The following is a 14193-nucleotide window of genomic DNA, read 5'->3' as shown; positions in this document are numbered from 1 at the left end:
GAAGAGCGTGGGGACAGACAGACACTGCCAGTGAAGAGCGTGGGGACAGACAGACACTGCCAGTGAAGAGCGAGCTTGGGGACAGACAGACACTGCCAGTGAAGAGCCTGGGGATAGACAGACACTGCCAGTGAAGAGCGTGGGGACAGACAGACACTGCCAGTGAAGAGCGAGCCTGGGGACAGACAGACACTGCCAGTGAAGAGCCTGGGGACAGACAGACACTGCCAGTGAAGAGCGAGCCTGGGGACAGACAGACACTGCCAGTGAAGAGCGAGCTTGGGGATAGACAGACACTGCCAGTGAAGAGCGTGGGGACAGACAGACACTGCCAGTGAAGAGCGTGGGGACGGACAGACACTGCCAGTGAAGAGCGTGGGGACAGACAGACACTGCCAGTGAAGAGCTTGGGGACAGACAGGCACTGCCCGTGAAGAGCTTGGGGACAGACAGACACTGCCAGTGAAGAGCGAGCTTGGGGACAGACAGACACTGCCAGTGAAGAGCTTGGGGACAGACAGGCACTGCCCGTGAAGAGCTTGGGGACAGACAGACACTGCCAGTGAAGAGCGTGGGGACAGACAGACACTGCCAGTGAAGAGCGAGCGTGGGGACAGACAGACACTGCCAGTGAAGAGCGTGGGGACAGACAGACACTGCCAGTGAAGAGCGTGGGGACAGACAGACACTGCCAGTGAAGAGCGTGGGGACAGACAGACACTGCCAGTGAAGAGCGAGCTTGGGGACAGACAGACACTGCCAGTGAAGAGCGAGCGTGGGGACAGACAGACACTGCCAGTGAAGAGCGTGGGGACAGACAGACACTGCCAGTGAAGAGCGTGGGGACAGACAGACACTGCCAGTGAAGAGCGAGCGTGGGGACAGACAGACACTGCCAGTGAAGAGCGAGCGTGGGGACAGACAGACACTGCCAGTGAAGAGCGTGGGGACAGACAGACACTGCCAGTGAAGAGCGTGGGGACAGACAGACACTGCCAGTGAAGAGCGTGGGGACAGACAGACACTGCCAGTGAAGAGCGAGCGTGGGGACAGACAGACACTGCCAGTGAAGAGCGTGGGGACAGACAGACACTGCCAGTGAAGAGCGTGGGAACAGACAGACACTGCCAGTGAAGAGCGTGGGGACAGACAGACACTGCTTGCTATCACAAATGAACCACCCTCAGGCAACTGGGTTCTAGAGTGGTTTAATTTCAGTGCTCGCCAAGAGTCTCCGAGGATATCACAACGTGGGCCGACAACACAAGCCACTGCAGCCGAGAGATCCCCGTTGCATCTGACGTTGGATCCCACCACGACAGCAAACATCTCACAGTGAGTGCAGGAGCGCCTCGAGGCACCTCTCTCCTGTCAAGGGCGCTTTGCAGAAGTACCATGGATCCTGAAATAGCTTCACACCCTCGAGCACAATGGAGGGTTTTAATAACCTCTGAAGAAGCTTTTCTTAGAAACCAGACCCAGCTGCGCGTCTTGTCCCGACTTGTCCGGCCACCTTGGGTGACCGTGCTTTGTGCTGAACACAAACCTCTTGTATGACGCTCGCCGAGATCCTGTCAGCTGACGGCTAGAGGGCTGGACTTGGGAAAAAAACTCTGGGAAGTGTGCAACGTGGCTAAATGTAACCGACTCATTTCTTTAATAATATAGGCTAATTAATGTCACTTTATAATGTCATTATCTTGTAAACGACAAGTAAAGCCTTAATATTACATCCATACCAACGTGCAAATACATCAATTTCCCAGTGTAGGCGAGTTGCAGATATTTCTAGGAATTTGACCAGGGGGAGAAAAAAACGGGTGTCTTATAGAAACAGGATTATGAGGGTTTGAAAATCAATATCAATCTATGCAAATTTTTTAAAAAAATGAATCTATAACTCTAGATCTACTAACAGATATGTATTCAAATATTAACAAACAAGTAAAGACTGCTAAGGTCAAACTATTGAAGCCTGAAATATTGCAGATTTTGAATCTGTGATCTTGTAGCGAGCGCCTGAAACTTTGTCTTCACTGCTGGAGTCTTGTTTACAGAAAACCTGGCCTAAGAGGCTTCGTTACCCTCATGATTTAAAAATAAAAAGACAAAAAAAAAAAACAAACCCTATCCTACCTACTCAAGGACCGTACAAACAATAAACTGGCAATACCCGTCAAGCGTAAGAGGATAATAGAACATGGAGTGGTCTCAATCACATGAGTACATAAGTAGTGGATTACTGAGTGGTAATCTTGGATTACCGTGTGGTAATTTTGGATTACCGTGTGGTAATCTTGGATTACCGCACGGTAATCTTGGTAATTTCCTAAATCCCCATCTTCCTACGCCAAGCAGTTTTGGAAGCGGCGTACTATCTCTCGCTTGTCGACCTCTTGCCTTGCGAGGCCGATAACGCTGAGTTAGCGTTTATAGGCTGAAGTGATCAATCCATGATCAACAGACGTTCCAAAATCTGTAAATCAATTGTTACTTCCCTTACCCAAATCTTTGTCAATGTTAAATTTTCAGTGGGCCTTGAGAAGAAATACTGGCCTGATAATCTCCTGTTTGCATAGATGTAAACTCCATCAAGACTCACGCAAATGTAAATTTATCTCTGCAGATAAGCGGATAATGGAATGGAGCCAGCCCTCCTGGGCCGGGGTTGGACGTCCCTGTTCTATAAGAATCTAACTGCATCAATCAAAGCCCAACCTTTAAGTACCATGGAGTATATGGCTTTGGCTTTGAATTGTGGAGAATTTCAGCTCGAAATGGTAGTCAAAGCCCTGAAGGCGGTCGCGTGCATACCAGGCATTCTAAGACTCCAGTGCAGCCGGGCTCCAGAGGGCCCTGCTGGTATAATTTAATCAGGGGAGGCCCCGGGAGCCGTCTGGGAAAGAGGAATGCGCCACTTCCACCCCACATCAGAATGATGGAGGAAAATCCCTTCATTTCATCACCGCCCAACCTTGACAGCCGTGCCGGCACCCCGTGCTGCTCCTGGGGCTAGGGTTTAATTCAGAAAACGATTAAAAGGCCTCCACTCTTTCTATTACAAGGGGAGGGGCCCAGGGGGCCCCAAGAAGCTGTAGGGGAAGGTAAATGTATACCCCACCCACCTTAAAGCACCGCCCGATTGCTGCACGGGAACAAAATGCACACACTGCAACCAGTTGATTGTGCCCTTGTCCCCCACCACCCTAAAAAAATACTTACATTCACCAGATTAAGTTTGTACATCTTCTGGCCTCCAAGTCAATCAATTAATTAAGGAATTAAAAAAAAAAAAAAAAAGGATTGAACCCATGCGTTTCTATAACAACGCAGAGCTCCAAGTATTTAAAAAAAATAGCCCCAAAATGTTTTTTTTTTTTTAATGCCCCTGTTGCACTTCGGCAAACCCCAAAACAGAAGGGTAAATGCCTCTTTACTACCACAGAAGTGCGTAAAGCTCAACGCACATCATCTTGTCGGATGTTAAGTCTATAAAAAAATGCATGCCAACGCACAGGTAAAAAAAAAATTAAAGCAAAACAGTTATAAGATACGTACAGGTTTATCGATAGTTCCTTGTTAGCAAAATTCTAAGGAGATTAAACAGCAAATTCATGCATTTAACCTAAAACAAAGCCGGAAGGGCCTACAATGCACTAATTCAGACTCCAGGCGCTCTCTAATTGGACTTCAGTGCTAATACTGCTGCACACGTTGCAAACAAAGGTCTTTTCTGAAGTTTTTGGTGCTAGCCCATAGGAGTCCAACAATGTGTGCACACTAGCCATCAAAGAAACCAGCAGGACGTCAAGAGCATTAGTAGATAGGCTGACCTCGACCTGAAGACCTAATGGAAAAATTGTGGACCGAAACCTATTGATCTCCTTCACTGTGGCTTAGAACTACAAAGTCCCCGACTGCCTGCAGTTACATTTACCCAAGTTCACAAATACGACCACAAGCAGAAGCTGGAGACTTCAAGCCTTGAACAATTAATTACCTAACAAAAGGGCAACTGGCCCAGTCCCTTCATAATGACTAGCGGAACAAGCAAGTGTGGCTGGAGGACCCGGCTTGGAGAAAGAAGAATAGACAGAAAAATGAAACAACATGGCTACCAACTAAGTCAATAAACATTGACCATGCAATATAAAGTGCAAGTCTCTTACCTTGAAGATCGCACGAGTCGGGCCTGGGTGAGCTGCCCCCTGGGGTTGCAGGCAGTGGTCTCTGTCCCCTGGGCCTGGGAGTCAAGAGGGGCCCCTTCACCGGGCCAACATACTCTACATAGGTGCCAGGAAAGTCCCCCCTCTGCTTGGTGCGCTCATTGACGCCTCGGATCCACCCGATCTGCTTGGGGTTCTGTTCGTCGCCCTCCTTGACGCCGAGAGCCAGCAGGGCTCCTCGGCCGACGGTCAGGATATCTCCAGGTAGCAGGTCAATGTCTTCCTCACGCTGCTTGCGGTACTCGAACTGCGCCCTGTAACGAAACCCTTCTGCCGCCATTGTCCCGAAGGTTTCCTTACGGACGGTTGTGACGGAGAAGGTTGGTTGGAGGCAAGAGTTGCGTCTGCTGAGCTAGCTTTAGTGTTCAACTGGTCGGCTACGTACAGTTATTTGTGTCGAGCTGGGAGTTGTGTTGGGAGGAGGGTACATGGATCATGACACAAACCCCTCTGGTCAGGATTTGCTCACGACCTCTCTTAAGTACCCCCTTTCCGTAGCTTGAATCCTCGGTTCAACCAAATTATTGAACAGAGGGATAGTGCGACAACCATAATCCAGCACTTCTGACCACGCATGCGGCAAAGGAAATTAGAGTTTGCTCTTCAATCCTCAGCCTTTAGAGATTACGTCTTCCAAAGTTAGGCTGAAACATAGATAAAATAAGTGCTAAAAATGTGTCTTTCCAACTCAGCCTTGTTGGTGCCCACTTGCAAAAGGTTCTTTCAATCGAGTCACAGACTTGCGTGTCGAGTCACGATCTAATTGAAGACAAAAGAAGTCAGTTATTACAAAGGCCCACAAGTTCCTCTGCTAATGTCTGTCAACAATACACAGTGCTTACCAAGAGAAACAAGCATTGGCAAATGCAAGAGGTATTCGCATTGAAACAAACTGCTTTGGTCCTTCACTGCTTTTACTTACATAGCCTCCATGGAAGACCGGGCATCCTTGGTGGCCTTTTTTAAACAAACTTGTTCAAAGGTTAGAAATTCATTCATGAATGCCACAGATGCACGCTCATCCATGGCGGTATTTTTTTTTTTAAACTCCTTTATAGCATCTAAACATACCAATTCAAACACATGCACACTCATAGAAGGCATTTTGAAATGGTAAAAAAGCTATTAAAATAAACACTCAACAACAGTCCTGGGGGAAAAAAGTGAAAACATGAAAAAATGTTAAAGAAAATTTTGAGGGCAAGGGTGACAAGCGGTGAGTGTGGTAGATATATTTAAAAAATGACACGTATGGAAAGTCGTGGACAAAAATGGGACGAACAGCGTGGGTGGTGGGTTTAGAAGCAACACAGAGATGAACTGGGGAACGCAAAGGGGAAGCGAGGAGCAGGGGGGGGAGCAAAGTAAAAGGGGAGCGGCTAGGTGGGGGGGGGGGAGAGCAAGAAAACACATTTACTCTAATTGAGTGCTTAAAAGGAAAAAAAAGTAGTTCCTGTATGCAAGCTAAGTTAGCAGTAGAAGGATACAAGTCAACCAATCAAAACACAGAATTAAATGCTCCTAGTCAGGCGGGTCAAACACAAGATTAAAGAAAGGCCCTGAGCAAGAGGAGACCACGAAGATAGTCAATAAAGCCAGCCAATCATGAGCAAGGAGCTGAACCAAAGCCCACTCTATGTGAATTGAAAACAATAGGTCTGGCCAATATACTGCTAAAGCCATCTATAACCGAGACCTAAAAATGAGGGTGCTTGTTTTGAAAGTAAAGTTGTCTAAAACAAAGACATGAGGCACTAAATTTGTCCTTTCAGAGTTACAGAAACAGTGTGAGTCACTTCAGCTTAAAGCGGTCACCTCAGAAAGCTACAGACGCAAAGCGCTACCCACAGCCAACTTCAATTATTGGCTGAGACCGTCCAGCGATGAGACCGTCCACAGATGAGACTGCTCTCGATGAGAGGTTGGGATTACGCCTGGAGAGCTCAAACTGCACTTGCATCACTCCAGCCCAACTGTTTAATTGTGGTCAACACCAACAAGCAATATTTCCTGTTGGAAAGAGATGTGTGGGACACGCCCACCCACAGCCCCTGATTTCACAAAAGAAAAAAAAGTCTGTCCCAAGTAAATTTTAAAGGCAGTGGCCTGGTCTGGCTTTAACAAGCACAGGTTTGGGAGTACTCTTGCAGGTAATACAAAAACTTTCTTTATAAAGAGATAAAGATTACCATAACTCTTCCTAGGAGACAAATTCAAGCTAAAATCTGGATTCATTTATTCCCTGTTTTTCATTTAAAAAAATCAAAATACAACATTTAACTGAAAAATAAAACGGGCCATCATTTGTGAGGTATCTGAAAATGGATAAATTGAAAACACATTTGTCTCACTCAGACGAGCCCTTCCTTAGAACCGTCCTCTGAATCCAACAAAGCGAGAAATACAGGGGTGGGGAGGGTGGGGGGGGGGGCTGCCAGCCACTCAGGATACTTCAAAAACCCTTTCACAGTAAAAAAGACTTTTATTAATACTAACATAATAACGTTGACATTAGGCTAAGCACACACTGCTAACAAAATTGTGCGTTGGCGCACAAATAACTGGTATTAGTTACTGCCTCCCAGTACTCATATTGGCAACTCCGTTAGGATGAAAGCTGCAGTCAGTCCTGCTACCAATCCGCCCAGCGAGCACTAAAGCGCGGAACCCACTGAGCTACCCCTTAAACACGAATTACAATGACAACCTTTCTGGATCATTCTAGCCAAACATTTTGTAAACTCTTTCCAAAATGTATTTAGAGGGACATCTGTGGTGTTGGGGAGAGGGGGAGAGAGAGAGAGAGTGTGAGTGTGTGTGTTTTCATATTCACTGAAAAAACCAAAGGTTAAAGTAACGTTGTAGTTAGGTGGAAACGTACTTTTTTCATTTATGTTGAAATATTTAAGTTATTTTCTTTTCCTATTCTTTAATGTACAATAAACTCTTCACGTAAATAAACCCAAAAACCTCTGCAGAGAGCACACCTACTCACAGCATACTCTGGCTTTGGCAGCCTCTAACACGCAGTCAAGGACTGAACCTAGTATTTCGATTCTCCGTTCTTTACACCTCAGGAAAGGCCCCAACAGTTGCTAAATCTTGGATTGCCAACACACGAGCTATGCACAGTTTGTGAGTGCCCAGCACAACGGCTGCCATGGCACAAACCTCGCTACACTGGTCAATAATCCAAGCCATATTTTATCAGCAAGGGTATAATATATATGAAAAAACAAAGGAGCCTCTAAAAACTCATTTAAAAAAATACCCTATATACCAAACAACTGGGAGAAGAAAAAGGCCACATTAACAAAGGTATACATTTAAAAAAAAAAATACAGTCTCAAAAAATACATTTTCAGAAAAGATGCCAAACCTGAAACAATCGAGAGGTGAAAAAGGCCATATTAGTACAGGTATACATTTAAAAAAAAAAAAAAAAGATAAAGTCATCGAAAAAGTAATTTTCAGAAAATATCCGAAACCAGAAACAACTGGAGGAGAAAAGGGCCACACCTCACGAGGATGAAAATTCAAATGAAATATATGATATGGCCCAGCGCCCCACTCCAGTCATGAATCTTTAGTTTGGCAAGTGGCTCCAGACATCAGGCGGTGGCTTGTCCGAGCTGGTAACCGCATTACTGGGCCTTAAAGTCGAAATATTACACCACCGCATTGCCAACGGCAACTATTGAGAATTGTGCAAATACATGGAAAACTGATGTAAATCATTTGCAAAAGGGCTGCAGCGCCAAGTACAGATGTGGTTTTATTCGAAGTATCAGACGAACCCGCCGGCGTCCAAACCAAACATATCTTGCCCGCTCTTTGACGTTAGCTCACTTCTTATTTGCGGCTGTCGGCGGAGTTGCACAATTTTACCCTTGTGGTAACTCCAGCACATGGCCGTTTGCCCCAAGAAATGTCCAAGTGCTCGTGAGAGGCGGCAATAGCACCACACCGCACAGAGGTCTTTACGTGCATATAGGGAGCTGTATGGGAGGCCTACGCTATTACTTGTCCATTCGGACACTCTTTAGCTCCTAGTGAGAAACCACGTCTATGGCGTTTGAGTTACATAACACCAATACTACCGCCCCCACGTCCCTCAACTACAAGTGCCACGTCCCTCTAAACAAGGTATTGCATGTTGCACACCTCTGGGGAAATTAATGCGATTATCCCAGCTTCCCTGGCTCTTGCCTCCACTCCACTGCCACACCCTTGGTTTCGGGGACCGGCGCCTTTAATTTTGGTCAACAGATGCCCACCATTAGATCTCCCAAGAGCAGGTTCTCTCTCAGTTGACAGCGCATCATTCCCGCTCAAGAGCAGGTTCTCTCTCAGTTGACAGCGCATCATTCCCGCTCACTTGGTTCCATCTCTCAGCTCCATCTACCAAGTGAAAAAATGTCCCTGCACTGGAATTTGCTTTGACGTGTGTAGTTTTTCTTCACTTTCTACTCTGCGTCTAAGTCTGTCTCCAGGCTTATCAGCCTTCTTGTTTTTCTTTGCCGATTTAATTTAGGCAGTTGGAGGTCTCAATTATTTTGCCTGCACCTCGGCACTATCTTCACTTTCACCAACTGGAGCGAAGATACCCCTGGTAAGGCCGCTCCCCTAGGCCAATATGAGAATCCTCTTCGGCGACCGAGCACCTCTCCCCCGAAGTTCACCTATTTATATTCAGAAACAGTTCTTTCTCCAGTGCAAGAGTTCCTATTCCACAAGTGACTGCTAATTTAGACCTCAACTGTATTCGGGGTGCACAATCACGACAACTACCCAATGCCGCCCCAATTTCACGCCCTTCATTCTGCCGCATTAAATATATCTGAACTCACTCGATTATAAGTGTTTAATCTAAAGTTATTATTTTATAAGTTGACTACAATGCAACCAAAAATTGGCTTATTTTTCCCCAGCTCAGCAGAATCCCAAAAGTATTATATCGGCAGGAATATTTGTAGAAGCCACAGATTCATTTTTAGAAGTCAGGTTGCGAAATTGTAAATGATCCTTCTGAACCTTACGATCACTCTTTGCTCACAGGACCTAAAATATTTCCACTCAACAATCCTCTGTAACCTGAACAACAAAATCCTCATGACTTCCCTCCACCAGGGCCAAGTCCTCGTCAACAGGAACTAAAATCACGCAAAGCAAACCAGGTATTAAAAACCTGCAGAATAATTTCACAAACATAAATCTGTCTGTGGAACAATGATAAGTGAAACACATACCAATTAAAGATATAAAACTGCTTAACACCCCACAGGTTTATAACAATGGCTACAAACATACAGTCAAACACTGCAGGTTATATGTTTGCACTAGTACGCAAGGATATGTGTATCCAAACCGCTTTCACAAAACTGCTTTTTTGTTACTTTTATAAACTGATTTTAAAAAGGTTGTACAATTTATTATAGAATCTTTCTTACAGGAGTATACAAAAACCCGTGTGACAATGAGCCACAATGTAGGGCTTACATCTGAAAGACAAGTCACTGTAAAGTATTGTACCACACACACATACACCCATATATTTATTTAATCGTATAATAGGATGTTAATAGTTTTTATCTGAAAGCGTGCTCCTCAATTTATCGTTATAGCAACAAGGATACAATATCAACAGGCAAAGATCTGAAAAGCCCCCTTGTCTGTACACTTTTTCCTATCCATCAGTCAAAGATATTGTGGGTGATGCAATAATGTTCTTGTGCTGCAAAAAAAGTCACAGCCCAAGTTCCCTACTTCATTTCTGATGTCCTCTTGGGTCAGGAGAGGCTTCAAATTTTGATATTTCCAGGAATCGCATATTGATAATGTCTTGTTATAGTGTATAATTGACTCCTACAAAAGCTTACGAAAGAGCCAAAGGGAGAGAAACAACGAATTCATGTATCAGAAACCATCATTAACATTGTAACTCTATAAACGGCATCAAAAAACTAAAAAAAACTCACAAGCATATTACAAATAGAATCTAAATAAAAAGTTTCAGATGTAGCTTGAAACCAGCTAGTCCTCGCAAAAGAGAGCATTTACACCAAAACGACATTCTTGCTAGAAAGAAAATCTAAACAAATTTGCAACGAAATATTTATTTATTAGGACAAAAGCTCTCCCTCTCCCCCCCGAAGTGGCATGCTTCATTATAATAAAAAAAGTTTACTCAAATTTTGATGGAAATTTGGGAAGCTAAAATTTAACACACTTTTATGTATTTTAAATAACAATTTACCACAAATGAAGCATGTTTCACCACTACCAGGGATACCAGCATCGTACGAAAGCACCTTGAAGCATTACGGACATACTTATGTGTCATGTTGTTGACTGTGCAAAAAAAAACAGACAGACTTGTCCTACTAGGGACCAGTTATTTGGTCAAAGAGAAGATGGAGGGGATCATTTCCTCGGTTCAGGTTCAGACACATAGGAATAATTTACATGAAAGATCTCACGTACCCCTCCTAATCCAGAATTACTTTGAGGATAATCAGACATTAATGATTCCTGACAAGCCTCCAGTTGAAAAGCCAGTTGGCGGCCCAGAGGCAGAAAACGCCAGTATATACTTCTGGAAAATGTTATACCATGTTAATAAAGCGGTTTGCCAAGAAAGAGGTGGACCTGGAGATGTCTAAAGTGACAACCACTTTGTCGGCCAGCATGTTGGCTAGGGATCGTTCTTGCCGATTACAGGAAAAATGGTGTCACCGGCAGACTCATCTTCTCAGCCCGACCAGAGACTGCCAGTCAGAACGATTGAGGCTGGTGGCAGAAACAGACCAGAAAGTAAAGTAATCCTGGATTCTCATCAAAAGGGTAGTCGGTCAGTGACGGAAAGGACAACCCTTATTCAGTTCAGAGCCTTCTCAAGCTAAATGCTTTTTACAATGAGAATACGGGATATGAAAATCCATGAGCAAATGTGTTCTCGATCTATGTTTATGGACTTGAGGTCTTCGCTTAAAAGCAAATACATTTAGAGAGAATACATCCTTTACTTAATCCTAGAGCACATCATGTTTAGTCTGGATTATTTTACAAAAACCCCTCTATTACATATACATATATATATGTGTATATATTAGATAACAAGCGTAATGTGTTCTATATGATCATTGCTGAGTGTCAGGAGGGGCCATTACTCTCAAGAGACAAAGCCTCCAGCCATGATGCCCGTCTACTCACTTAACATAGTCATCAACAGAATATTACACTTTGCACATCTGCATATATGGTTTATAACATGGCATCTCTTCACGTGTACTTGTTTTACCACAAGGTTTAAAAAAAAAACTAAAATCAGGATTCCAGGGGTTGAATTCGGATTATGGTCAAATGAAACTGAAGAGACCACACCACTATAAGGAGGGGTGTTTCCACGAGTGAACATGCAATCTGTGAGACAGTAAAGTTTTTTTATCAGGTCAATGCTGCTAAGGTGTGAGAGTAAACGCCAATCTGACATTTGCACCGTTGTAATAAATGTGTTGATGAATGTTTATTAATACAGTTGCTCTAAAGAACTTGTTATTGTTAGGTCGCATTTATTTTCACTGCGTTGCATAAATATATAGCTACAAAAACTCTGATTTTCATAAAATTTCACATAATTTTGCCTAATGGACTAGAAAATTACTGAATACATAATCTCGGTCTTTCATTCACCTTTGTGCCGTAACACTGATTTTGTATTCAGTAGAAGTTACTTTCATACCTTGTGCTAGGACAGCCATCTTGATGGTATGTCTTACATCCATGACTAGGAGTTGAGCCATATGAAACAAGCTAACTGTAGAGGTAGTACCGGTCAAACGCACAGCACACAACCGTCCACCTCCCACAGCCTTACGTCTGTGACATTTTATGACACACCCCATCATCTCATAGCCATTACTTTTACACCTTCCTTCTAAATATACCATCTGCACAGGGGCCAAATTCATTCAAAATCTCTGACTAAAACCAAACCAAGTTCTAACCCTTACAAATTTACATGGCACGGATGACCCGGAATCCTCGAGACAGGACGTGAAGGTACATGAAATAAAAAATAAAGAGATATAAGTATATATACATACGTATGAGAAGTTAGGACATTTTTAAAGCACACAAATACCAAAGGTGTCTTGGCGCTGTCAGAAGAGGCCAGTGAGTTGAGACTTAGATGTTAAATAGCCAGGTTTTTATCCCCTTCCTAAACGTTGTTAATGAAGGAATAGCTCTGAAGTGGGGTGGGAGGCTGTTCCAGAGTTTGATAGTGTTGAGGCCTGAGTTATGCAGTCCTTTGTGGGCCAAGTAGAGGACTTTAAACTTGGGGAAGCCCGTGCAGCTCGCGACGTCCCTGCTTGATTGAATGGGATTTAAGAAAATTAAAAATCTGTCTTGCTGCAGCATTTTGGACTAATTGTACGTACACACACACACATATACATGTATGTATCTATCTCTACACATACCAACACAATACCCTAAAATTAAAACTCTTGTTGGAGTAATATTGCTGTGCTGGTAGACCATGTACAACAAGATACGGAGACTAGCGTTTACCAAGTTTTACGTTGCGTATCACGTACGGACCCATTTCGTCCCTTCAATAAGGCCATCTACAAGCCAATACTATCTTGCCTAGAGGTGGCACTGTAAATCAACTTCATAATCGCAGGAGGCTATTACCTGTCTACCTCCTACTGCTTGCGCTCCTTCACGGCGGGCGGGCGGGGGAGCATGGCAAAGTATGAGCGATTTGAGAATATCTAGATTTGGTTTTTGTAAAACACGTCAGATTTGACGAAGCCACGCACATGAATACATACAGACAAGAGCTTGTTCGTATAGAAGGAAGCGACATCCAACATTAAACAGGGGAAACAGAACCTGATTATTTTCCCTGCCAATTTCTTGCCAGCAAAAGTCAACGCATGCCTGGCATACACTCACAAGTAGGGATTTAGTAGGGCAACATTCCAAAACATTTTCATTACATTTGGTTTCCCTATAGAGAATTTTTTTGGAACGAATTCCACTGGCAGGGGAAGGACCTAGGTCGATAAACAAGGGTAAGCCAACCTACACAAAATGTAAGATTGCTAGTCAAACGCACACGTTCTCAAACCTGAAATATCCAATTACTATCACAGACAATCGTTCAACCAAAAGTGGAATTTGGGACGTTGTAGTTAATCCAGCTTCTTGTGGTGTACACCCTAGATACTGACTGTGCATAGTAAATTTTCTCTTGTAGGTTAGGAACAAGAAAGCTTTCAAAATCCTTCAATGGGTCTTATGTTTTAACGTCGTGACTTTGGTCTTCCATCAAAGCCAACTTAGCCAGGGTAGTTTTCTCACCCAAGTAGGAAAGTTTGTGCGAAGAATCCCTTGTAGCTCTGTGGCTGTTCAACATTTGTAAAACTCCTCCAAATGCCCTGGAGATCGGTGTGTCTAATCCATGACCGGCAAGTCGTACAGTAGCAGCAAAACTGAGGGAGTTGTCATGCTGGTGTCTAAGGCATTCACCATCACTACTTCTTCTACTCTTCACCCAGAGCCACCCAACATGTTATGTACAGATGAGCTATTACACATTTTTGTACAGTGACAGAAAATGAACAAATACCTACACACGAAATGTAGCAAACATTTAAAATGGTTTATGAAAAAGATAATCACAGTAAAGGGACTCAAAGATCAACAAGAGGTGATTCAGTTGGCTCTCATATTCCAGGGTCTACTCTGTGGCCAATGTACACGAGGGTCATTGCAACAATACACCACACTTCCTGAGGTATCTTCTCCTAACATCAAGACATTGTGCCCAAAACCATCCAAGCCACTATCGCAATCTTTGGAGGAGTGGGACTCCACCCAACTCAGCAAAGTCGGTCTAAGAAAAAGTCGATTTTGTCTCAGGAACAGCGGTGTCCGTTTCTTAAAGCAACAATCA

The 14193-nt window shown here is 43.9% G+C and overlaps 1 protein-coding gene across 1 annotated transcript in view; it reads right to left on the bottom strand.

The window, feature by feature from the left end:
* PIK3R2 (phosphoinositide-3-kinase regulatory subunit 2) overlaps positions 1–14193 on the bottom strand; it is a 138677-nt gene that overhangs the window by 88504 nt on the left and 35980 nt on the right. The window contains exon 2 of the mRNA XM_085638687.1: positions 4170–4985. Coding sequence (XP_085494813.1) covers positions 4170–4506 — 337 coding nt within the window. The 5' untranslated portion in view covers positions 4507–4985. The remainder of the gene's footprint in view (positions 1–4169; positions 4986–14193) is intronic.

The sequence above is a fragment of the Triturus cristatus genome, chromosome 12, assembly GCF_964204655.1.
Source record: "Triturus cristatus chromosome 12, aTriCri1.1, whole genome shotgun sequence".
Classification (NCBI taxonomy): domain Eukaryota; kingdom Metazoa; phylum Chordata; class Amphibia; order Caudata; family Salamandridae; genus Triturus; species Triturus cristatus.
This window is presented reverse-complemented; position numbering and strand designations above follow the sequence as displayed.